At 41.7% G+C, this 25,055-nt stretch overlaps 1 protein-coding gene across 2 annotated transcripts in view; it reads left to right on the top strand.

The window, feature by feature from the left end:
- LOC121279725 (protein LSM14 homolog A-like) overlaps positions 1–21,150 on the top strand; it is a 95,869-nt gene extending 74,719 nt beyond the window's left edge. For both annotated transcript variants that reach the window (XM_041190976.1, XM_041190975.1), the window contains 3 exons: positions 9,581–9,758; positions 10,730–10,976; positions 15,076–21,150. In XM_041190976.1, coding sequence (XP_041046910.1) covers positions 9,581–9,758; positions 10,730–10,976; positions 15,076–15,099 — 449 coding nt within the window. In that variant the 3' untranslated portion in view covers positions 15,100–21,150. The remainder of the gene's footprint in view (positions 1–9,580; positions 9,759–10,729; positions 10,977–15,075) is intronic.
- Positions 21,151–25,055: the final 3,905 nt, after the last annotated feature.

Below are 25,055 nucleotides of genomic sequence, written 5' to 3'. Positions count from 1 at the left end.
TTTTTATACAGGTATGATGGGCCTTTGCTGTACAAACCTGTAATTTAACCCATGGAGCAGAACAAATGAAGTCCTTGATATAAGAGGCTGTGTGAGAGCTGACAAAACTCTTCTAACTGCAGTAAGGGAGTGGAGTTTCCTTGGCTTACTTAGGAGCATTCCTGATGTAGAATCAAAATGCAGTTGGTTCAAGGCGAATGCCAGGACCTGAGCATATATCATGCATTAACACTGAGAGCAGTACCGAAGGAGAATTCCATTGCAGTCCTTCAGATGTGATGTTAAAATGAAGCTGACCCCTGCATGTTGTGGTATTTCAGGTAAACATTAAAGATGCTTAGAATAAGTAGATTCCTACTATAGAGAAAAATTCTAAAGGGAGGACCCCCTTCCATGGTTAACTAAAGAAATAGGCAAAGCATCAAATTTAAGGAAGATGCATATAATTGCGTAAAGGTGAGTAGCAGGTCAGACGATTGGCCAGAATATAAACAACCGAGTGACTAAAAGGTTAATCAGGAGTAAGAAATTAAATTATGAGAGGAAGCTAGCTAGAAATGTAAAAGCGAATAGCAAGAGTTTTTACAGGTGTTTAAAAAGAAAAGAGTAAAGTGATTGGTCCTCTGGAGAGTGAGAATGGGGTATTAATTGTAGATAATGACACGGCAGAAGAAATGAACAAATATTTTGCCATCTGCCTTCACTATATGGAGAATATAAAAAAAAATTTCAGCAATAGCTGTAAGTCAGGAGGTGGAGGGAAGAGGGGAACATGGTGAAATTACAATCATTGGCAAACTGATGGAGCTGTGGGCTGACAAGTCTCCAGTCCAAATGGACTTCATCCTAGGGCCTTAAAAGAGGTAGCTAATGAGGTAGTAGGTACATTGGTGTTAATTTACCAAATTCGCTAGATTCTGGAAAAGTTCCATCAGATTGGAAAGTAACAATTATAACCCCTCTATTCAAGGGGGGAGGGAGGCAGGAAACAGGAAAGTATAGGCCAGCTAGTTTGACATTTGTCATGAGGAAGTGTTAGAGTCGTTCATTAAACATGTTATAGCTGGGCACTTCGAAAAACCAAGGTAATTGGCAAGAGTTTGTGAAAAGGAAATCATGTTTGACCAATTTATTGGAGTTCTTTAAAGGAGTAATGTGCTGTGGATAAAGGGGAGCCTGTAGATGTATGGTACTTAATTTCCAGAAGGCATTTGATAAGGTGCCACATGAAAGATTATTAGGTAAAATAAAAGCTCATGGTATAGGGAGAGGGTAATTTGTTAGCCTAGATGGAGGATTAGCTGGCTGGCAGAAAACAATTTGCATAAATGGGTAAAAGCAAAATATTGCAGGTGTTGGAAATCTGAAATAAAAACAGAAAATGCTGGAAAAACTCCGGTCTGACAATCTGTGGAGAGAGAAACAGAGTTAACATTTCAAGTTTGTACGACTCTTCAGAGCTGCATGCATAAGTTTTTGTCTGATTGGCAGGATGTGGAGTCCTGTGTCTGAACTGGGGCCCCAACTTTTTATAATTTATATCAATGATTTAGATGAGGAGAGCAAAGGCGATGACACAAAGATAGATAGGTAAATATGTTGTGAAGAGGACAATAATGTGTTTGCAGACAGATATAGATAAGTTGAATGAGTGGGCAAAAATCTGTCAGATGGAAAATAATGTGGGAAAACGTGAATTTGTTCACTTTGGCAGGAAGAATGAAAAAGATTATTACATAAATGGAGAACGACTGCAGAATTCTGAGGTGCAGAAGGATCTAGGAGTTCTATTGCATGAGTCAGAAAAAGTTAGTATGCAGGTACAACAAGCAATTAAGGCAAATGGAATGCTATCCTTTATTACGAGAGGAATTAAATGTAAAAGTAAGGATGTTATGCTTCAGTTGTACAGGGCATTGGTGAGACCACATCTTGAATACTGTATGTTTGGCTGCCTTAAGCAAGAATGCAAATGCATTAGAAGCGGTTCAGAGGAGGTATACTAGAATGATACCTGGAATGACCAGGTTGTCTTATGAGGATAGGTTAGACAGGTGGGTTTGTTTCTGCTTGAATTTAGAAGAGTGAGGGGTCACTTGATTGAAGTATATAAGATCCTGAACGGCCTTGACAAGGTGGTTGTGGAAAGTATGTTTCCTCTTGTGGGTGAGTCCAGAACTAGGGGACACTGTCCTAAAAGGGCGACCCCTAACTTAAAACAGAAATAATGAGAAATTTTTTCTGAGGGTTGTGTGACTCTGGAACTCACCGCCTCAGAAGGTGATGGAAGTAGGGTCACTGAATATTTTTAAGGCAGAGGTAGATAGATTTGTGTTTGGCAAGGGAATCAAAGGCTATTGGGGCTAGATGGGAATGTGGAACTCGAACCACAAACAGACCAGCCATGATCTTATTCAATGGCAGAGCAGGCCTCTAGGGCCGCATGGCCTACTTCTGCTCCTATTTCGTACGTTCCTCCCTTAATCCATACCATGTAAAAGACATTCACTGCTTGTTTGTCTCTGCTCTTTGTAGTGTGGTAACTTTGTATAACTAACAGATTTTGCACACACTAAGAATCAACATAGTAATTCATGTATAAAGTGTTTCAAGATGTCTGAGGTATAAAGCACTGGTACAAAAGTGTCTCATTCCTCCCCTTTCACCACTTGCTGGTTCAAACCTGTTCATTCAATAGAAGACAATGCCCTTGTACAGTTGGGAGCGATGTAAACAAGACAGAGACTTGGAAAACAAACAAACAAAAAAATTCCAGCCAGAGGACACTGAAATGTATAAAAATACAGAAAATGCACAGGACAAGTCAACATCTGGAGAGAAAAAAGGATTTACATTTCTACAACACATTCCATGAATGCAGACAGCCCAAAGCATTTTACAACCAATAAAATACTTGTTGAAGCATAGTAATTGTTGCATAATAAGTGTAGGAAATGTGACAACCAATTTGTATTCAGCAAGATCCAACAAACTCCAATGTAACACATTTAACGTATAGAAATGTCCCAAGGTGCTTTAGAGCAGCACAATAAAACAGACTATGACACTGAGCAACATAAGATATTATTTCAGATGACCAAAAGCTTAGTCAAAGAGAGAGGTTTTAGGGAGTGTTTTAAACAAGGAAAGCATGGCAGAGGGGTATCAGGAGGCATTCCAGAGCTTGGGACCCAGGCAACTGAAGGCATGGCCACCAGTGGTGGAGCAATTAAAATTGGGGTGCACCAGAAGCTAGAATTAGAGGAGCGCAGATATCTTGGAGGGTTGTGGGGCTGGAGGAGACTACACATGTAGTGGAAGGGGCGAGGGGTTGGGGGTGGGGGGGAGGAGCCATGGAGGGATTTGTAAACAAGGATGAGAATTTTGACATTAAAATGTTGCTTGACTGGGAACCAATAAAGTTCAGGGAGCACAGGGATGATAGAGGAATGTGACTTGCTGTGAGTTTAGACGAGGAGATTTGTGGATGATCTCCAGTTTACTGTGGGTAGAATGTGGGAAACCAGCCAAATGTACTTTGGAATAATCGAGTCCAGAAGTAACTAAGGCGTGGATGAAGATCTCAGCTGAGACAGGGGCAAAGTCCTGGGGTTGGAAATAGACAGTCCAAATGATGGCATGCATATGAGGTCTGAAACTCATCTTGCCTTCAAATGTGATACCAAGGTTGTAAACATACTGGCTTTATCTCAGACAGTTTCCAGGGAGAGGGATAGAGTTGGCAGATTAGGGGATGGAGTTTGGAGCAGGGATCAAAAACAATGGCTTTATTCTTCCCAGTATTTAATTGGAGGAATTTCTGCTTGCCCGTTACTGGATATCAGATACGCAGTCTGATAATTTAACAGCAGTGGAGGAGTGGAGAGAGGTGGTGGTGAGGTAGAGCTGGCTGTTACCAGTGTACATGTGAAAACTAAGACCATGTTTTCGGATGATGTCACAGAGGGGCAGCAAGTAGACGAGAAATAGGGTATTAAGAAGAAATCCTTGGGAGATGTCAGAAGTAAAACTGTGGGATCAGGAAGAGAAGCCAATGCAGGTGATTCTCTTAACTACTATTAGATAGAGAAGAAAGGAACCAGGTGAGAGTAGTCTCACCCAGCCAGATGACAGTGGGGAGGTGTTGGAGGAGGGGTGGTATGGTCAAAGTTTCAGGTAGTTCAAGAAAGGCACAAAGGGAAAGTTTCCTAAGTCACAGCCTTACAGGATGTCATTTGTGATCTTGATAGAAGCTGCTTTAGTAATTGACCAGATAATCTGTTTTTGTGATGTTTGTTGAGGGATAGATATTGACCAGGCCGTCCAGGAGAACCCCTCTGCTCTTCACTGAACAGTGCCTGCCCAGAAGGGCAGACAGGGCCTTCGTTTAATGTTTCATCTCGAAGATGGCACCTCTGACGGTGCAGCACTCCTCCCTCAGAAATGCACTGGTGTCTCAGCCTAGATTTTGTGCTCAGGTCTCTGGAGTGGAACCCATAACCTGACTCTGAGGCAGAATTGCTACCCACTGAGGTGTGGCCTGTAGCATTGAATATTCTGGGTGTAAACCATCTGTGTGATGAGGACTGGACAAGTTGCCTTTGGGAATTGATAGGGGGTGATGAGTAATTTGGTGCAGTGCACAATCCCATGATTTTCTAAATTTACCAAGTGTGTGATTTGCTGTGAGGACCTCAATCTTAGAATATGACCTCTGGAACTAGTGAAAATCCTGATACCGAAGCAGTAACAAACCACTTGGAATCATGGAGCGTTCCAGCACACAAACTAGTCATTGGATCCATCAGGTCAGCGACATTGTTCATTCCACTTTGATCCACCCAGTCCCTTTAACATTGCACTCAGTCTAATCTCCCACCCCTATTTACTCCTGATACTTTTTAACATTTTTCTTTTACATGCAGTTAGTCCTAGACTCAGATGTCTGCAGCAAAGAAGGAGGCCATTCGGCCCATTGCGTCTGTGCCAGTCAGCAAAAATCTTGCTACACTAATCCCACTTTCCAGTGCTTAGCCCATAGCCCTGGAGACTATGGCAACACGAGTGACTATCTAAATACTACTTAAATGTTATGAGAGTTTCTGACTCAACCACCCTTTCAGGCAGTGAGTTCCAGGCTCCCACCACCCTCTGGGCGAAAGGATTTCTCAAATCCCCTCTTAGCCTTCTACCTCTTACCTTCAATCCATGCCCCCTGGTTATTGACCCCTTAACTAATGGAAAAAGTGCCTTCCTATCCACCCTAACTATGTCCCTCATAATCTTATACACTTCTATCAGGTCCCCTCTCAACCTTTGTTGCTCCAAGGAAAACAACTCTAGCCTATCTGATCTTTCCTCATAGCTCAGACCCTCCAGCCCAGGCAGCATCCTGGTAAATCCCTGCACCCTCTCCAGTGCAATCACATCCTTCCTATAATGTGGTGACCAGAACTGCACGCAGTACTCCAGTTGTGGCCTAACCAGCGCTTTATACAGTTCCATAACCTCCCTGCTTTTGCATTTATTAGTTGAGGCATAGAATACAAGTATCCCATATGTCTTTTTAACCACCTTATCTACCTGCTCTGCTACCTTCAGCGATCTGTGGATATTCACATCAATGTCCGGCTGATCTTCAGTACTTTCCAGGGTCATACCACTCATAGTGTAATCCCTTGTCTTGTTAGCCCTCCCCAAGTTCATTACATCACACTTCTCCTTGTTGAATTACATTTGCTGCTGCTCTGCCCACCTGACCAATCCATTGACATCCTCCTGCAGTTTACAGCTATCCTCCTCACTATTTACCACTCTACCAATTTTTGTGTCATCCATGCAATTGATTATACCCCCTATATTTAAGCCCAAATCATTCATGTACATCACAAACAGCAAGGGCCCCAGCATCAAGCCCAGCGAAACCCCACTGGAAAATGACTTCCAGTCACCCAAGCATCTCTCTACCATCACCCTCTGCTTCCTGCCTCTCAAACAGTTTTGGATCCAATCTGCCACCTGCCTTAGATCCCATGGACTCTTGCTTTCCTGACCAGTCTGCCATGAGGGACCTTATCAAAAGCTTTGCTAAAGTCCATGTAGACCACATCAAATGCATTACCCTCAACAACACTCCTGGTTACCTCCTCAAAAAATTCAATCAAATTTGTCAAACACTACCTTCCCTTAATAAACCCATACTGACTATCCCTGATTAATCCAAGTCTCTCCAAGTGCAGATATATTCTGTCCCTCAGACTTTTTTCTAGTAACCTCCCACTGCCGAGGTTAGGCTGACTGGCCTGTAATTTCCTGGCCTATTCCTTCCCTTTTTTAAGAATGGGACAACGTTAGCACTCCTCTGGCATCTCACCTGTGGCCAGGGAGTATTTGAAAATTACTGCCAGGGCCCCTGATATCTCTTCCCTTGCTTCTCTTAACAGCCTGGGGTACATCTCATCCAGGCCTGCGGGTTTATCCACTTTTAAGGCCGTTAAACCTGCTAGTACCTCCTCTCTCTCTTAATTTCCTCTAATATTTCGTAGTCCTCCACACTGATGTTTATATCTGCGTCATACTTTTCCATTGTGAAGACCAACGCAACGTATTCATTGAGGACTGCACCCACATCTTCCGGGTCCACACACAGATGACCTCTCTGATCCCTAATTAGCCCTACTCTTTCCCTAGTTATTCTCTTGCTCTTTATTCTACCCACAAATGCTTTCTCATGCACTCTCTTAGCTTTCCTAATTTCCTTTTTATCTTCCTTTCTGCACTTTTTATACTCCTCTAAGGACTCTGCCATATTGAGACCTTGGTATCTGCCATAAACTTTTTTTTCTTGATCCTAATCTTCATGTCCCTTAACATCCAGGGTTCTCCAGACTTGGTTTCAACTCCTCCCACCCTTTGTCTTTATGGGAACATATTTGCCCTGTACTCTTGCTATTTCCTGCTTGAATGCCTCCCACTGCTCTGACACAGTTTTATCTGCAAGTAGTTGCTCCCAGTCCACTTGGGCCAAATTGCATCTCATCTTAGTAAAATAAGCCTTTCCCCAGTTTAGAACTTTTATTCCCAGCCCAACCTTATCTTTTTCCATAACTATGCTAAATCTGAGTTATGGTCACTATCTCCAAATGCTCCCCTACTGATATGCCTTCCACCTGCACGGGCTCATTTCCAAATATTAGGTTCAGAACTGCCCCCTCCCTTCTTGGGCTTTCTATGTACTGGCTAAAAAAAGTTCTCCTTTGCTCCCTCTCTACCTTGCACACTAAAGCTATCCCAGTTAATATTTGAGTAGTTAAAATCCCCTACTATTACTGCCTTCTTATTCTTACACTTCTTTGAAATTTGTTTACATATTTGATCCTCTATCTCTCCCTGAATGTTTGGGGCCAAAAGTACACACCCAATAGTGTGTTTGCCTCTTGTGTGCTTTACTTCTACCCATATGGCTTCATTTGATAATCCTTCCAAGTTATCATCGCTCCTCACTGCTATAATTGATTTCTTGATATTGCAAACCCCCCTTCTCTTCTATCCCCTCTCTATCTCATCTGAATATCCTGTAACCAGGCATGTTGAGCTGCCAATCCTGCTCTTTTAGCTAAGTCTTGGTCCAAGCTATGATGTCATACTCCCATGTGCCTATCTGTGCCCTCAGCTTGTTGTCTTATTCCTCAGTCTCCTTGCATTAAAATGTATTCCATGTAGCCTTGCTACACTCTCACGTCTTTCTTATCTAGCCTATGTTTGCTCTGCTAGTAAGAGAACTAGTGTTTTAACTTCTAATTCCATCTCAGCTTCTCTCCCCTCTGAACTACTTTTCAAGATCTCATCCCCCTGCCAATTTTGTTTAAATCTGCCCCAACAGCATTAACAAACTTCCCCGCGAGGATGTTGGTCCCGTTCCTGTTCAGATATAACCCATCCAACTTGTACAGGTCCCACCTCAGCCAGAAACTGTCTCAATGTCCCAGAAATCAAAAGCCCTCCCTCCTGCACCATTTCTTCAGCCACGCATTCATCTGCTCTATCCTTCTGTTCCTATACTCACTACTGCGTGGTACCGGGAGTAATCCAGAGATTACTACCTTTTGAAATCCTGCTTTTCAATTTCCTACCTAACTCCCTAAAGTCTGCTTACAGGACCTCATTTCTCTTTCTTCCTATGTTATTGGTCCCAACATGGACCACGACCTCTGGCTGTTCACCCTCCCCCTTCAGAATGTCCTGCAGCTGTTCCATAACATCCTTGAACCTGGCATCCTGGAGGCAATATACTATCCTGGAGTCACATGTACAGCCACAGTAGCGCCTGTCTACTCCTGTCACTAATGAATCCCCTACCACTATTGCCCTTCCACACTTGTTCCTCCCGTCCTGAGCAGCTGGACCACCCACAGTGCCATGGCCTTGGCTCTGGTTGGCCACCACCGAAGAACCATCACTTTCACCGTTTTCCAAGGCTGTAAAACGGTTTGTGGGCGAGATGCGCTCGGGAGATTCCTTCACTCCCTGCCTGGTCCCCTTCTTCTGTCTGCTGGTCACCCATTCCCTCTCTGCTTGCACTTAGTTCAGCTGTGGGATGACCACATCCTGAAACGTGCCATCCACGAACCTCTCAGCCTCATGAATGCACTGTAGTGCCCCCAGCTGCCGCTCCAGCTCCAAAACCCAGAGCTCAAGTTGCTCCAGTTGGAGGCACCTCCTGCACACACATGGGTCATCCAGACCGCCAGGAGTGTCTGGGATTTCCCACATCGCGCAGGATGTGCAAATCATGGGACTGAGCTCCCCAGACATATCTTAACTAAATAGAATATGGACCCTTGCTGTTAGTTTACCCTTACTCCTACTTGAGTGGAGACTTGACGGTAGATGCTCCTCTTGCATTCTCCCAGATGCTGCTGACAGCCTGTCCCAGGGTCCTCCTCTGGCACTCTCCTGTGTTTAAAGCATTTGTGGGCTCTGCTTCAACAGTCGTTTGTGTCAGAGAAATCCAAATTCTATCACTTGCTCCATTGATGTGTTGATGTGTTTTCTATAGCCTTGCATTTAGTCAAACAAACCTGGTTCAACAAGTGATGTCTCCTTCTGTGTTTTAATTACTACGTTCAAGAGACAATACCACAGATACAAGTATGATCATTGCATTTGGGAAACCTCATCAGTTGAAATGTTACACTTGGGTCCTGTTTGTTCTGTCAGCTGGATGTAAAAGATCCTATGGAACTATTTTGAAGAGCAGGGGAGCTAAACCCAGTACCCTGACAAATATTTATCTCTCAACCAACATCAGTAAAACAGATTATCTGATCGTTATCACATTGTCATTTGTGGGAGCTTGCTGTGTGCTAATTGGCTGCCATGTTTCCTACATTGGAGGAATAACTACACGAAAAAGCACCTCATTGGCTTTAAAGCACTTGGAATTCCTGAGGTTGTGAAAGATCTACAGAAATGCTTATTCATCACTTGATTTGCAAATAAGTATTTTTTATAGAGTTTAATGATTTACATTCTCTTAATTTATCAATAAACCTTGGGTGTTCTTTTTGTTTCTTGACAGATGACAAGCAGCCTGATAAAACAGAGAAGACTGTAAATGGTGAAGATAAAGGTGACTCAGGGATTGAAACGCAAAACAGTGAAGGAAACGCAGATGAGGAGGACACTTCAGGACCGAAATGTTATTACGACAAAACCAAATCCTTTTTTGACAACATTTCCTGTGATAATGAAACCAGGTATTTATTATCTGCCAAAAATGGTAGCTTTACACAACTATCAGCACAGCATTTAGATAACTTTTTAACGGAAGGTGGAATTTTCTGTCCCATAAATGTAAATTGCAAATGCAGTTTGAAAGGTGTTAGTGTGGAGCGTTTTGGAACAATGCCGCTTGTTGGACAGACTTGTCGGAGACCCGCAGTTCACTCCTGCTCCCAAAAGCGCGCAGTGGTGTGGTTAATAATGCCCTTCTGCTATCGTTATCCATCCGCTGGACTGCAGAATAGTACAGATGGTGCCCTGGATTAACTTGCAATGCAAGCTGTGAGTCTTTGTTGGAGACGAGAAGGCTTTAAAGGAGGATTGGTTTGTGCAGACTCAGCGCCAACTTTTCAAGGGCAGCCGGGGATGGGCAATAAGGGTGGCCCTTACCACTGACACCCATATCATGGGTGATTTAAAAAAAAAAAAAAAAAATGTAATTTGCATTTGAACCAAAGACAGTCATTTTCTGCTGAACTGCAACATAGTTATGGTTATCTTTGGAGACAAAATGCTGTTGTCTGTCCTGGCTGTTTACCAGCCCTGATAGGGATTGATGTCCCACTGACTTGAGATGTGCACCCCATGCTGGCCACCTCCTCATTGTGTCACATGGGTCAAATATTTTGGGTTCTTGTGACTGCGCTGTTAAATAGCCTAGCTTTAATGTTAAATTGTGGAACAGTTTTCACGCAGAAGGGTTGTGGACCCTCGGGGGCTCATTTGGAGCTTTCAAGACTAAGGAAAATGTGGTAAGGGAAGGGTCTCGGTGGGGCGGGGGGGGGGGGGGGTTATGGTTCCAAGGCAGGTAAATAGAGTTGAGGGACAGACATGATCTAATTGAAAAGTACAGCAGTGTCAAGGGGCTGTATTGCCTCCCATCTGTTACTAATGTTATGCAGTTGGTTTACATTTGATGAGCCATGCAGTATAACTCTCTCGTCAGCTACTTCTCTTCTAGGGATCGGAGACCCACCTGGGCCGAGGAGAGGCGGATAAATGCAGAAACGTTTGGAATACCACTACGTCCAATGCGTGGCCGCGGGGGCTACAGAGGACGAGGAGGTTATGGATATCGGGGCGGGCGGGGTCGTGGAGCGAGAGGGAACTATGGGCCTCCCCGTGGTGGTTATCGTGGAGGATTCAGAGGAGGCCGTGGAGGAGGCAGAGAGTTCTCAGACTTCGAATACAGGGTAACTCTATCCTTCATAACTTGTTTTCATGTAACATTGCTCAAGTTTAGAAAACTGAACTGTGCAAGTGAGAGAAGGTGTGCAAGTCTTACACACTTTGCTGAACTCCTAATTTTTGCCCTTGGTGTCATACTTAGATTTGGACTCCGCCATTTTTCTTCTTAGGGCCACAAATAATAAATTCGGGAAAACTTCTTTACCCAGAGTAATTCCTTTTCACAAGGACTGTTGAGGGGAAATAGCATTGGTTCATTTAAAGGGAAGGTAGATCATTATATTCTGGAGAAAGGAGGAGGAGGATATGTTGATAGGATGCGATGAATTAAGGTGGGAGGAGGTTGCTATGGAGCATAGTAAGTAGCATGGACCTGTGGGGCTAAGGTTCTGTGCAAACTATCCAAATTCTCTCTTGATTGAGATCTGACTACCCATTTCTTTAACTTAATATTTTTGGAATCTGGTCCAGCCAAGGTTCTATACTTGTTGGTTTATTCCCTTCCTGTGTTCTCCCCTTTGTTCCTTCTCTCCTGAAGGCACTGACTCCTTGCTTAAGATATGCATGTACAAGCGATGGGCATCCACCAGGAACTCACCCAAGCTGCAGTTCCATTCTAAGCCTCAGTGGTGAGTGTTAGCACAATTCGAACAGGGGGATATTGCCAAACCCAACCCTGATGTACTTACAGATGGAATTACTGGATGGTAATTGAAATCCCTGATAACCTATTTCTTTCCATCTCCATTTCCCCACCCAATTCCCACCTTTCCCCAAGTCAAGAATTTTAAGGACAATTGTCATGTTCCCACTACTGTCCTTGAATTCTTCACAGACCTGGGATTGAACTTTGAACCCTCCTGATCTCGATGGCTCAAACACAAAACAAGGGCTTCAATAATGACCAACTAAACCATCAGGGCAGCCCCACATTTCCTTGTGTCGAATTGGAGGCCTGTTCTAGTGCCTGAAACATTTCTACCTGGAAGCTTCTGACCTGCTTGAGTTTGTGGTACACTGGCTGGGTCTTTTACCCATAAGGAGCTGTATTGAATCTTAAGAGATACCAGTGGGCTGCTTCTAAGGGGACGAAGCCCTTCATTTCATAGCATAGAAATGTATACTTCAGAAGGAAGCCACTTGACCTGTCCAGTCTGCTCCTTCCATTAGTATCCAACCTTGCTCTTTTCCCAAATCTTTGCAGTTGTTTTCCCCTTCAAGTATTTGTCCACTTTCTTTTTGAAAACCACTATTGAACCTATGTGCACCAGTCTATCTGACAGTGAATTCTGCACCCTAGCAGCTTGTTGCAAAAAATAAAATCCTCATGTCACCTCTGGTTCTTTTGCTAATTACCCCAAATCTGTGCCCACTTGCTATTGACCCTTTAACCATGAATAATAGTTCCTCATTATTGACTCTATCTAAACCTTTCATGATTTAAAATACCTCTAACAAATGTCCTCTCAGCTTCACTGCTCTCACGACAACAACCCCAACTTCACAAAATGTGTCTGTTCTCAGCAAATTAAGGTTCAGTTTCTCTCTAACTAGTCTGTCTGGACCCCCTCATGATTTTGAACACCTCTATCAAATCTCCTCTAAACCCACTACTATCAAAGAACAACGACCCCAGCTTCTCCAGTCTACCTGCATAACTGAAGTCCAACATTCCTGGAACCATTCTCCTAAATATTTTCTGCATCCTCTCTAAAGCTTAGTGTCCTAGACCAAACAATATTCAGCTGCTTCATCAATTACCTTCCTTCCATCATAAGGACAGAAGTGAGGATGTTCACTGATGATTGCACAATGTTCAGCACCATTTACGACTTCTCAGATACTGAAGCAGTCCATGTCCAAATGCAGCAAGATCTGGACACTATCCAGGCTTGGGCTGACAAGTGGCAAGTAACATTTGTGCCACACAAGTTGGAGATGGTAATTTCCTGACACAAGAGAGAATCCAACCATCGCCCCTTGATGTCCAATGGCATTACCATCACTGAATCCCCCACTATCAACATCCTGGGAGTTACCATTGACCAGAAACTGAACTGGACTAGCCATATAAATACCGAACTACAAGAGCAGGTTAGAGGCTAGGAATCCTGTGGTGAGTAACTCACCACCTGACTCCCCAAAGCCTATCCACCATCTACAAGGCACAGGTCAGGAATGTGATAGAACACTGTCCATTTGCACGGATGAGTGCAGCTCCAACAACACTTGAAAGCTTGACACCATCCAGGACAAAGCAGTCCACTTCCTTGGTACCCCTTCCACAAACAAACATTCACTCCCTCCACCACCAACGAACAGTAGCAGCAGTGTGTACCATCTACAAGATGCACTGCAGAAACTCACCAATGCTCATTAGGCAGCACCTTCCAAACACACAACTGCTATCATTTAGAAGGACAAGGGCAGCAGATACATGGGAACAGCACCACCTAGAAGTTCCCCTCCAAGTCACTCACCATCCTGACTTGAAAATATATCGCCGTTCCTTCAATGTCACTGGGTCAAAAACCTGGAACTCCTTCCTTAACAGTACTGTGGGTGTACCACAGGGACTGCAGCGGTTCAAGAAGGCAGCTCACCACCAGCTTCTCAAGGGCAACTAGGGATGGGCAATAAATGCTGGCCTAGCCAGTGATGTCCACATCCCGCCAATGAATTTTAAAAAAACCTTCCTATAGAGTGTTGCCCGGAATTGGACACAATACTTCAGTGAGGACAAAGCAGTATTTTATGAAGGTTCATCAGAACTTCCTTGCTTTTGTATTCTATGCCTCAGATCATAAAATCTAGGATCCCATGTGACTTTTAATCACTTACTCAGCCAGCCCTGCACCTTCAGTGATTCTGTGCACATGTACCACAGGTTTTTGCTCCTGCAACCCCTTTAGAATTGTATGTTGCCTATCCTTGCTCTTGCAACCCAAATGTATCACTTTACATATCTCTGCATTAAATTTAAATTTGATACCTGTCTGCCCATTCACCCAGCCTCTGTGTCCACTTGAAGTTTATCACTATCCTCCCCACAGTTCACAATTTTCCGAGTTTTGTCTCGTATGCAAATTTTGAAACCGTGCCCTGTGCACCCTTGTCTAGGTGTATATATCAAGGGATGCATTTTTTTTTAAGTCCTTGCATAAAATTTACCCTGGTTTCATTTTACTTCCCAATAGCTTAAGTCTTATTTCAGTTTTTCTTTTCAATTAAATTTTAGTTTTAAACTTTTGCTTTTGTTTTTTTGTGTATTGGCCATGGCCCAGTGAATTGCATTCGCGTCCGATTCAGCAGATCAAGGGTTCAAGTCCCACTCCAGGTACTTGAGCGCTTAATCAAGTCTGACTCCCAGTGCAGTACTGAAGGAATGCTGCACTGTCGGAGGTATCATCTTTTGAATGAAACGTTACACTCGGATGGTGCAAAATATCCCGTTGCATGATGCGTAGAAGAGCAGGCGAGTTCTCTGTGGTGTCCTGACCATTTATTTATCCCTCATTCACGTTGCTAAAACAGATTATTTGTTCATTTAATTTCTGTTTGTAAGTCTTCGCTTTACACAAGTTGGTTGGCATGTTACCCTACATTGCAACAGTGATTGATTACTTCTCAGAAGTACAAAAATAAAATACCGTGGATGCTGGAAATCTGAAATAAAAATTGGAAATGCGCAGTTGGTCTGGCAGCATCTATAAGAGAGAAATATAGTTAACATGTCAGGTCTGATGAAAGATCACGAACCTGAAACATTAACTCTGTTTTTCTCTCTCTCCACAGATGCTGCCAGACCTTCTGAGTATTTCCAGAATTTGTGTTTTTACTTCTCAGAAGTAATTCATTGGGAGATCCTGAAGTTATGAACGATGCTATTGAAATCCTAGATTGTTTCAGAAATGTTTCATAAGTCATTTCAAATAATGTCTTTGTTGTTATTTTAATTTGCTTGATGGCATATCATTTTAGTCAATTATTAAAAACTTATAACACTGAAAATACAGAAGTCACTTAACATTTGTGAAGAGGGAAGACAGACTTTAGCCCCGACACACAGCATTTATTAATGTGCTGCAATTTTTCTTTTCACAGAAGGACAATAAAGTTGCTGCATAGTACACAAGCTGGATTTCGCAGAAAAAGGACTTTAGATCTACCCAGTCCAGAGAATTTGTTTAGTTTCAAACTTATTTTTTAACAGCAAATGTGAAGAAATTAATTTGCTGTACATCTGTCACCAGCACTGGTATTTACGTGCTTGACGTCAAAGGGGGAACACGCAATATCTTGTTGTGCAGAAGGTCCGTCTTTACCATGTTGAGCATTAAATATTTGTCTTTGAAATAGCAGAAGGAAAATTTGTAAATGTATAGATATGACTAGTATGTTGGAGCTTTCCAGTATTTTTGCATTGATAACGAGAGTGATTTCTTATTACTGAAAATGTTTGATAAAAATGCTGTCAGTTGCAAGAAATACTGTATGCAGCTGGCCATCTACTGTGATTGCAGTCTGACTCTGATACTTTACAGGAAACTACATTGAAAGCTATTAAGATTTATTTTTTCCGAATGACGAAATTTAGCTTTAATCTGCGTAGGACAAAAACATATGTAACGCGTGGCTGGAATCTTTTTAAAAGAGAGAAACATGGGATCAGAACATCTTTCATGACTTAAGACCCCAGAGATACCTCTCCCACCCTTCTGGGTTGGAGTTGAGTTACAAAACTTTCTGGTGTCTCCCAACTATTCTTCATTGTTTTTATGAAGCTGATAGATTTTTCATTTCGAACAAAAAATATTAAATTTGTAGCTTTTTTAAATTGTGGGTAAATTTAGCTCAGATATACAAAGCAAAAAGGGATCCAAAGAGGAACAATTTTTGAATTTATATAGCCATGTGAAACCAATTTTGAACTCCACTATTGACATGTAATATATAGTGTATAGTTAGTGCCCTGATAATGTCTTACCCATAAGTTTGAGCTTGATGATACAAGAAATGTATTTTCTCTGTCACTGTCATTATTCATCTTTCACCAAGCTCTTTGCTATGCTCATCAAATAACAATAAAAGTAACTATACACTAAATATTATTGAGCAGCTAACTGTCAGTCAGTGAGTTTGAGGAAGTAATTCAGTCACTTGGGACTTTGCTGTTGTGTTTCATGATGCCCAAGCTGCTTGATTTGAATTACATTTCTTGGTACTTGCTGCAGATCCAATCTGTTATCTATTTATTTGAATGAATTACAGACTGAGGGGGTGGGTTGGGGGATGGATGGGATGAACTGATATCCATTTGGAATCCCAGGTAAACACAGGAAAATTAGCTCCAGGGTTACCTTGTGATGAAACCACCCTCTCTCTCTCAGGCAAGGATAATGCTTTGGAATAGTGTCTGAAGGAGCTGTGATTTGCAGGAAGTGGGGAAGGAGGGAATGTGGTTTCTGATAGGCTGAGGTGGTTAGGAATCCCCTTTCACTTTACAGGCCACTGACTCCCATCAGAAAAAAATTAGGCCCAAATATAACCCACCTAAGACTGCACCATAACCGTTTTGCACATGGTGGGACACAGCCATGATCAGCAGGTGTCATCGACATCTCATCAGAGTTTTACACACACACACACACACACACACACTTGCAACAAGAAAACCCAATGAATTGCATTCTGTGCCAGCTCTTTAATGAGTGCATTTTCCCATTATAACTAGCTTTTTTAAAAAAAAATGAGTCCCAATTACAATTTTAAAATTTGATGCAAGCTATTCAACCAGTGAACTCCACTGAGTGCTTGGGACGATGTCATGCAAATCTAGACAGAGGTAGCAGGTTGGTGATTATGTATAGCAGCTGTGGCAATACCTTGTACAGTGGTTACTTGAATTGTCCCTTGCTGCACTCCAGTTACTCTAAATGCTACATGTGCTGTGAGGGTATAATTTTTTTCCCTCCCCTTAGCTTTGCATATTAATATTCTGGTGTTTACTTGACCCAGAGATTTACGCATAGTGTATTTTCTGTTTCCCTCGCTGACTCGACATGAGGTTTTTATTCAATAATGAGAAATAAACCATTGTTCAGAAAATTCAGCTGCTTGATGATGTATTTCAAAGGACTCCATTTATTTGTAGGCAACATTAAACAAAGGCTTGGGCAGTTCAGTGGGGTTGAGGGAATATTTGAGGTACTTAATTTCCTCTGCAGCTAGAGGGCATGGTTCACCAACAGTTCCCTGAGGATAAGGAAAGGAAAGTCAAATTGTTTAGTTATCGTCACTGTCTTGAGTCACTCATGAAGATTGCCACTGGGTGAGGTACTGGAAAGCTCCTGATTGATTACCCATTGCACCAGTTACTGTCCAATTGGGCAAGGGGTGTAACTTAAAACACCACAGCATCTACATGAGTAATAGACCATTGAGCTGTTTCTGATCAACTGGAAGAAGGTTGTTCCGGTCATGGAGAACTGTTATTGTTTCTGCAGTGCTTCTGGGACACCTGATGGGTTGAGTAATATTATGGTCAATTTGGAGACATTTTTTCTTTCATGAAGTCGGGGTGGGAGTTGGGTTACTTGGTTTTGGTGCTGGGGGTGGGAGGACAAAAGGACTTGGCCGCAAATTGTAACACTCTCTTCTGATTGTATGAATGTTCGCAAAAAAAGAGGAACTAGTATATCAAACTTTTGCAAGTGCATACAACCTAGTGCAAGCCAATCAGTGTTCACTGATTTGGCATGTATTAGGAGACACTGGTGTCAATCCAATGTGAACACATTTTGGGAGAATTGGGTGGTCCAGTGAGTTTCGACATTGTTCTTATCACCTCCTGATGTCTGGATACAAAATCAGATCCCCAGACTGATGGGATGACAGTCTCTGCTATTCGGAAATAATGTGAATGAAAATGAGTTTAGGAGATCTCGTTCTTGGTGGTCATGCTCCCACAGTGTAGGTTGCCACTAAAGCAATAATCTCATGTGAAATGCCTGGTGTGAAAATGAATAAAGAGGACACTGATTTACAGGTGACCAACATAGGACTTGGGATAACATAGAGGGAGCATTTGCTTGGCATTGGATCCATGCTACACATGACTTTTAGGAGTGCTTGAAATATAAAATTCAGTACAAAAACAGGTTGGATTTTCACAGGGTTAAAACAAACTCCAGCTGATGGTTTTACTGTAATTGTAATGTAACCTAATCATTCATTTTTGATTGAGTTTTTAACTTGGGTTCTGATTTTCTTTCACTCGATCTGTTCCCCCTGAGTTTCCGAAGCTTGAACTACCTGTAGTTATGATGTTTTTGAATTTTATTTTTGGCAGAGACACCCTTTGCTCCTAGCATTTTAACTTTTGATTTCCTTAGTTTTGTGATTGTCTATCGTTCAGCTTCTGGGCTGCAAACAAAAGGAAGTAGGTTTGCAACGTACTTAATCTGGGATCAGACTTGGCATTATCAGGGATGGATGTGGTGCATTATATATGTCTTCAATTAGGTTGTGACACATGTTAACATAAAAATTATATTTTGTGTTTTTTGTTGAGTTTTAAAAACTGGAAGCTTTTAACCAAATGTCAAAACAGAACAATCACATTCCTGTACTCTTTTGAAGGTATGGATCTTGTGAGGATTCATTCCTGAGAACAAGATTTAGATTTTTGCCTTTTTTTAAGGGATTTTTAAATCACCGAATTGGATCAATTTATTCAGCTCTGGGTGCTGTCTACGACAGACTGTATAGGCTTGAGAAATTGATTCCAAGAAGGCACCAAAATTTCTGAATTTTTGGATATTTCTTGACTTTTAGGAGCTACTAAGAAGCATTTTAATATTCACATAATTGCTGTTTGGAATCCTATAGAGGTACAATATCCCTGCTCCTTTTCCTCTGATGTAATTACTTTGAGGTATTTTTGTCTCATGTCCAAATCCAATTTTAAGGATAACTTCTTAAAGGCTTTTACAGTACAGGAAATATTAATTATTCATACACTGGCTGGAATCTGCAGGATTGGCAACGTAGATTTTTAGGTTTGGATTGGAAGTTAGGTTAAAAAGTATCGAATTATTTTTTGAAGAAACTTTTGTAATACAAATCTCGTTAAAGGTGAGTGCCTGTCATTATTGTTAAGTGTTGCACTTCATTGTCATTGACAAGTGGATTCCAATGGCATATGCTGCAACACTCTTGGCTCAAGGAAAACTGAACTTGAAGTCACTCACCTCCATCCCTCTCTCCACCTTGAGTGGCAGACACACACAACATGCTCTTGGTTAAAATGTATGAATCCTGAATCAATTAACTTTTAAAAAGGGAACTGGATAATCACTGCTAACAGGATTTAAGACTGCTCAGCGGGGATAGGCTGATACATCAAATGTCCCCTGGAATATAATGGTTCCAGCCCTGTCAAGATGGGGCATAATGGGCAGGGGGAGTTGCCTGTAATGCAAAGTGGGGCCACGATTGAACGCGGGAGGCCTGGCCTGTTTGAAAATGCAGGGAGAGGGTCATTGAGCTTGCCTTTTTTTAATGGAGGTTTTTACATCTGGTTTTATTGCATTTAAATCTAGTTGTATTGCACTAACTTTGAACAAAATGGGAGCATTGAGTTTGCATTGAAATATTGAGCACTATTCAGGTGAAGAACCTCCACTCAAATGTGTGCTTTTTCCAATGTTTGATGTTGATGGGTTAAAATGCAGAAGTGCTGAATCAGTGTCAAAATTCCCTGCTTTGAAATGTATCCATGGTGACTGTCACTGCAGCAATGACAAAATAGCATTGAATATATGAACGGAAAATGTGAAGATAGTTACACCCATTAGTTGTCTAATTTTTATGGTGCTTTTTCCTGGAATGGTTCCCCACAAGCCTTGCTTTTCTTGAGATGGAAAAACATGTTGATCTTTTTCACAATGGGTATCTCAATCCGAATGCAACGGCCTCTTTTCATAATTGTTGACTTGCAGTTAGAATCAAGTAAATGAACCTAAGAAAGTTCACATGGAAAGTTGAGTTGGGTGGAAATTAGAAAACAGACCTACTTTAATTTTTTTTGAAAAAGGGCTTCAATTCAAGGCTCTGAAGAAAAGTCAGATTGGACTCAAAACATTAACTCTGTTTCTCTGTCTAAAGATGCTGCCAGACCTGCTGAGTTTTTCCAGCGCTTTGTTTTCATTGTCTATTCAAGGTTGTTGGGGTTTTGAAATGTTGAATGATGAGGCATTTTAGTACTATTGATGGAAAGGAATACTATATCAATGGTCTGGATTTTACAATATCTCCATAATAGTACGATAAGCTTCCTTCCTGTTGACTGCTTTTGTTATAATTTGCCTATAAGTTTTTTGGGAGGCAAGTGAGGAACGAGAACATACGAGCACATTCTCATTTACTGGTCCATCACTCTTTCATGGCTGGTACTTATGTTGGGTATGGGAGTTCCACCGAATGAGATGACAAATATGTTTGAAGTTGAGAGTTTATAAACTGTTAACCCAGTGGATTTCATGTCATAAAATGGGGCTTCTCACTACACCTGGAACTGTGCTGGAACAGGTAGTGGATTTGTATGCCAAGACCTACCACATTGTGATCGTACGTTGTGTGATCGAATGCTGTGCTTTCACTGGCCCTTGGGAGGAAGAGGCCATTGGGGAAATGGCAACTAGATACTGGAATATTTTTGGGAGGCAGGAAGAGAAGAAATATTGATACATCTGGAGATGTTTGAAAATTTCGGGCAGGGATTAGAGAGAAGGTGCCGAACCAATTTTTTAAAAAAAAAATTATGTACAAGTTCAAATCTAAGGCATGATCAAGTAGCAATAATAGACTTCATGTACTGTTCTGTCACAGCAGAGGTCACAGTGCTGTGTTTTGGTAGCAAGGTTGCAGGTTCTTGTGTACTTTTGAAATATGTCCCATCTTATTCGCCCTGCCCTACCCCCTGATAACCAGGTGTGGTAGAAATAAATTAAGACACTTGGACTTTTCAATTTTTTTTTAGAAATGGGAATTAATGAACTGATTTTGACCTGAAAGCATAACACATTCTAATGAGCTTTCTTGATGAATTGTACCTGTGTGTCTATGTATGTATTTCAAACATCTTAATAATAAAAAGGAAATGCATAAGAAGTAAAATGTGTGGATTTTCTGGCAGAATTCCTTATCCAGAATGCCCAGTTGGAAAGTGAATTGTGATCACGTTAATCTGATCACATTTCCTGTATTTAAACATGTTCTTGATCTCATTTAAGGAATCATGTGGCACTGAAAGGAAACTATGACCCATTGTGCCTGTGCCAGCTGTGTCCCATTAGCTCTTTCCCGATCTGCCCTGCAGGTATTTCCTTTTCAAGTAATTTACCCAGATCCCTTTTGAAAGTAGTGATGGAATCTGCATCCCCCAGCTTTCAGGCGGTACATTCCAAATCATAACTTGCAGCAAAGAATTTCTCCTCATCTCCACCTTTTTTTTCCCCCAATTACCCTAAGTCTGTTTTTTCCTGCAGCAGTTTTTGGGAATTATTTACAGCGTTTTCCAATTGTTAGGTCATCAAGTTCTTTCTCAGTGAATGATTTTGTTATTTCTTCGGCTACTAATGTCAGACTCCAAACCTGAACCTGATGCTAGTTTTCTTCATGGAAGGGATTGTTGTACAAGCCAATTTAAAATTTTCTAAAGGCACTCGGAGCCCAAGAATAACAGGCATTTAGATTGCACCACCCTCATCATTCTCCTCTCACTGCCATGAGTGTTGGTGAACACAGCAGCTGCGATTTTGCTCACAGCAAGATTCCACAAACTGCTAACGAGAGGAGTAACCAGACACTCTGCATTCACCTCACCTTAAAAATTCACAAAACCCCATCAACAATTTTGGAAGAGTTGCACAATCTCTCAAAATTTAATTGAACCGAGCAAGCCCTGAGCTGTAAGAACAGGCAGTCACACATTGTTCAGTAAGCAGTCAGTATAGACTTGGAGTAAACAGTTGAAGGGAAAAAAATGTTAAGAGCTCAAACTGATGGTGGGGTTCTCCATTGCCTCTCTGTCTTTGGAACCACTTTCAGGTCTCCACGCCTCCAGTTATGGCCTCTAATGCATCTTTCATATCCCTCAGCCTACCATTTGTAGGTGTGCCTTCAGCTGCTTTAGTCTTCATCTTTGGAATTGTCTCCCTAAATCTCTCTAAGGTTTTCCTTTAAAAGCTACCTATTTGACTGAGCTCTTTTAGTCTGTCAAATTTTGATTGATAATTTTCCTGAGGAAACATCTTGGAAGTATTACTACATTTGACTAGAAACATAACTAAGCCAGCAACATAAATACTGTGGCTACAAGAGCAGTTCAGAAGCTGGAATTCTGTGGTGGATAACTCACATCCTGACTCAAAGCCTTTCTGCCATCTAAAGAGACCTGTCAGAAGTTTGATGGAATCCTCCCTGTTTTCATGGATGTGTGCAACGCCAACAACACTCAAACCTGACACTTGTTTGGCATCCCGTCCACCACCTTAAACATTCATTTCCCTCACTGCTGATGTACTGCATCTGCAGTGTGCATCATCTGCAAGCTGCGCTGCACTGCAATTCACCAAGACGTCTCTGACAGTGAATTCTAAACCCACACCCTACTGCTGAGAAGAATAAGGGCAGCAAGCATATGACAAGTTTCCTTTCAAGTCTCACACCTTGGAAATATATCTTCATTTCTTCACTGTTGGGTCAAAAACCTGCAAATGCCTCCCTAATAACACAGTGTATCTGCACTACACAGAGTGCAACAGCTCACCATGGCACTTATGGATGGACAATAAATGTCACCTTGTCAGTGACACCCATGTCCCACAAATGTATTTTAAATTGAATAACGTTATATAAGGTGAATAATGTTGCAAAGAACAGTAGCAGGTCTGAGGATTGGGAGTATCTTAGGCAAAGGACCATAAAGTCGATTAAAAAGGGGGAAAAAATAGAATGAGAATGAATGAGCCAGAAATACAAAAAGATTTTAAGAGCTTTTATAAGTGTATAAAAAGGAAAAGAGTATCTGAAGTAAATGTTGGGCCCTTGGAAGCAAAGACAGTAAAAACTTTCATGGGAATGAGGAAATGGCAGAGATTTTGAACAAATATTTTGTCTCAAGAACAAATATTTTGTCTCAAAAACAAAATACCTGGAAAAACTCAGCAGATCTGGCAGCATCTGTGGCGAGGAACACAGTTAACATTTGGAGTCCGAATGACTCTTCAGCAGAACTAAGTAAAAATAGAAGAGGTGAAATATAAGCTAGTTTAAGTGGGGGAGGGGGGACAGGTACAGCTGGATAGAGGACCAGTGATGGGTGGAGATAACCAAAAGGTGTCACAGACAAAAGGACAAAGCGGTGTTGAAGGTGGTGATATTATCTGAGGAATATTTTGTGTCTCTACACAGTAGAAAATACAACTTGCATACCAGAAATAAAGGGCAAGCCTGGGGCTAAAAAGATAATTATAATTATTAATGACAGCAGTGAAAAAATATTGGAGAAACTAAGGGACTAAAATCAGAAAAATCCCTGGGACTTGATGGCCTATACCCTAGGGTTCTAAAAAAGATAGCAAGAGAGATTTAATCACAGAATTTGATAGTACAGAAGGAAGTCATTCTTTCCATTGTGTCTGTGCCTGCTTTCCGAATGAGTAATTCATTGAGTGCCATTCTCCCACCATCTCCCCATAACCCTGCACATTCTTCATTTTCATCACTTGATTGAACCTGGTGAATGTGCTAGCTATGATTTTCCAAAATTCCTTAGATGAGGAATAGTCCTATCAGATTGGAAGTTGGCAAGCGTAACACTGCTTTTCAAGAAAGGAGGGAGAAAGAAAACAGAACTACAGGGGAGTAATATAGGTCTACAGCACAGAAAAAGGCCATTCGGCCCATCGAGTCTGCACCGGTCAAACAGGTACCTAACTATTCTAATTCCATTTTCCAGCACTAGGCCCATGGCATTTGCAAGTGCACATCCAAATACTTCAATGTTATGAGGGTTTCTGCCTCTACCACCCTTTCAGGCAGTGAGTTCCAGATTCCCACCACCCTGTGGGTGAAAAAATTCTTCCTCATGTCCCCTCTAAATCTCCTGCCTCTTACCTTAAATCTATGCCAAATCTATTGATCTCTCCAACAAGGGGAAAAGTTCCTGTCTACCCTATCTATGCCCCTCTTACTTTTATACACCTCAATCATGCCCCTCCTCAATCTCCTCTGCTCCAAGGAAAATATCCACAGTCTATCCAATCTCTCCTCATTACTAAAACTCTCCAGCCCAGGCAACATCCTGGTAAATCTCCTCTGCACTCTCTCTAGTGCAAGCACATCCTTCCTATAATGTGAATTCCAGAACTGCACACAGTATTCTAGCTGTGGCCTAACCAGCGTTTTATACAGTTCCAGCATAACCTCCCTGCTCTTATATTCTATGCCTCAGCCAATAAAGGCAAATGTCTCATATGCCTTTTTATAGTTAGTTTAACATCAAGCGGGAAGATGCTGGAATCTATTTTTAAGGACTTCTTAACAATGCACTTAGAAAAGTATAGTATGATTAGAACAAATCAGCACGGTTTTACAAAAGGGAACTCCTGTGTGACAAATTTATTATTTCCAAAAGACATTGAATATGGTGCCACACAAAAGACAAGGGCTCATGGAGCTGGGGGTAATATATTTGCATTGATCGAGGATTGATGAAAAGATAAGAGGCAAAGATTGGGTGTTAACAGGGCATTTTCAAGTTAGGCTGTGACTCTGGGTGCAGCAAAGATCGGTGTTGGGGCCTTAGCTTTTTTCACCTAAGCCATTAGCATAGATTGTAGAGGCTGAGTAATTATCTAAATTTGCTGATACAAAGCTAGGTGGAGAGATTAGCTGTGCGGAGGACAAGAGAGGTTGCAAAGGGACATGGCCAGCTTAAATAAGCGGCCAACAAGATGGCAGATGGAATATTGTGTGGGATTGTAAGAATCAAAAGGCAGAATATTCTTTAAAAGTGT

Source organism: Carcharodon carcharias, chromosome 7 (assembly GCF_017639515.1).
Source record: "Carcharodon carcharias isolate sCarCar2 chromosome 7, sCarCar2.pri, whole genome shotgun sequence".
Taxonomy (NCBI): domain Eukaryota; kingdom Metazoa; phylum Chordata; class Chondrichthyes; order Lamniformes; family Lamnidae; genus Carcharodon; species Carcharodon carcharias.
The sequence above is the reverse complement of the archived record's forward strand: the minus strand, read 5'-3'. Positions and strand labels throughout refer to the sequence as shown.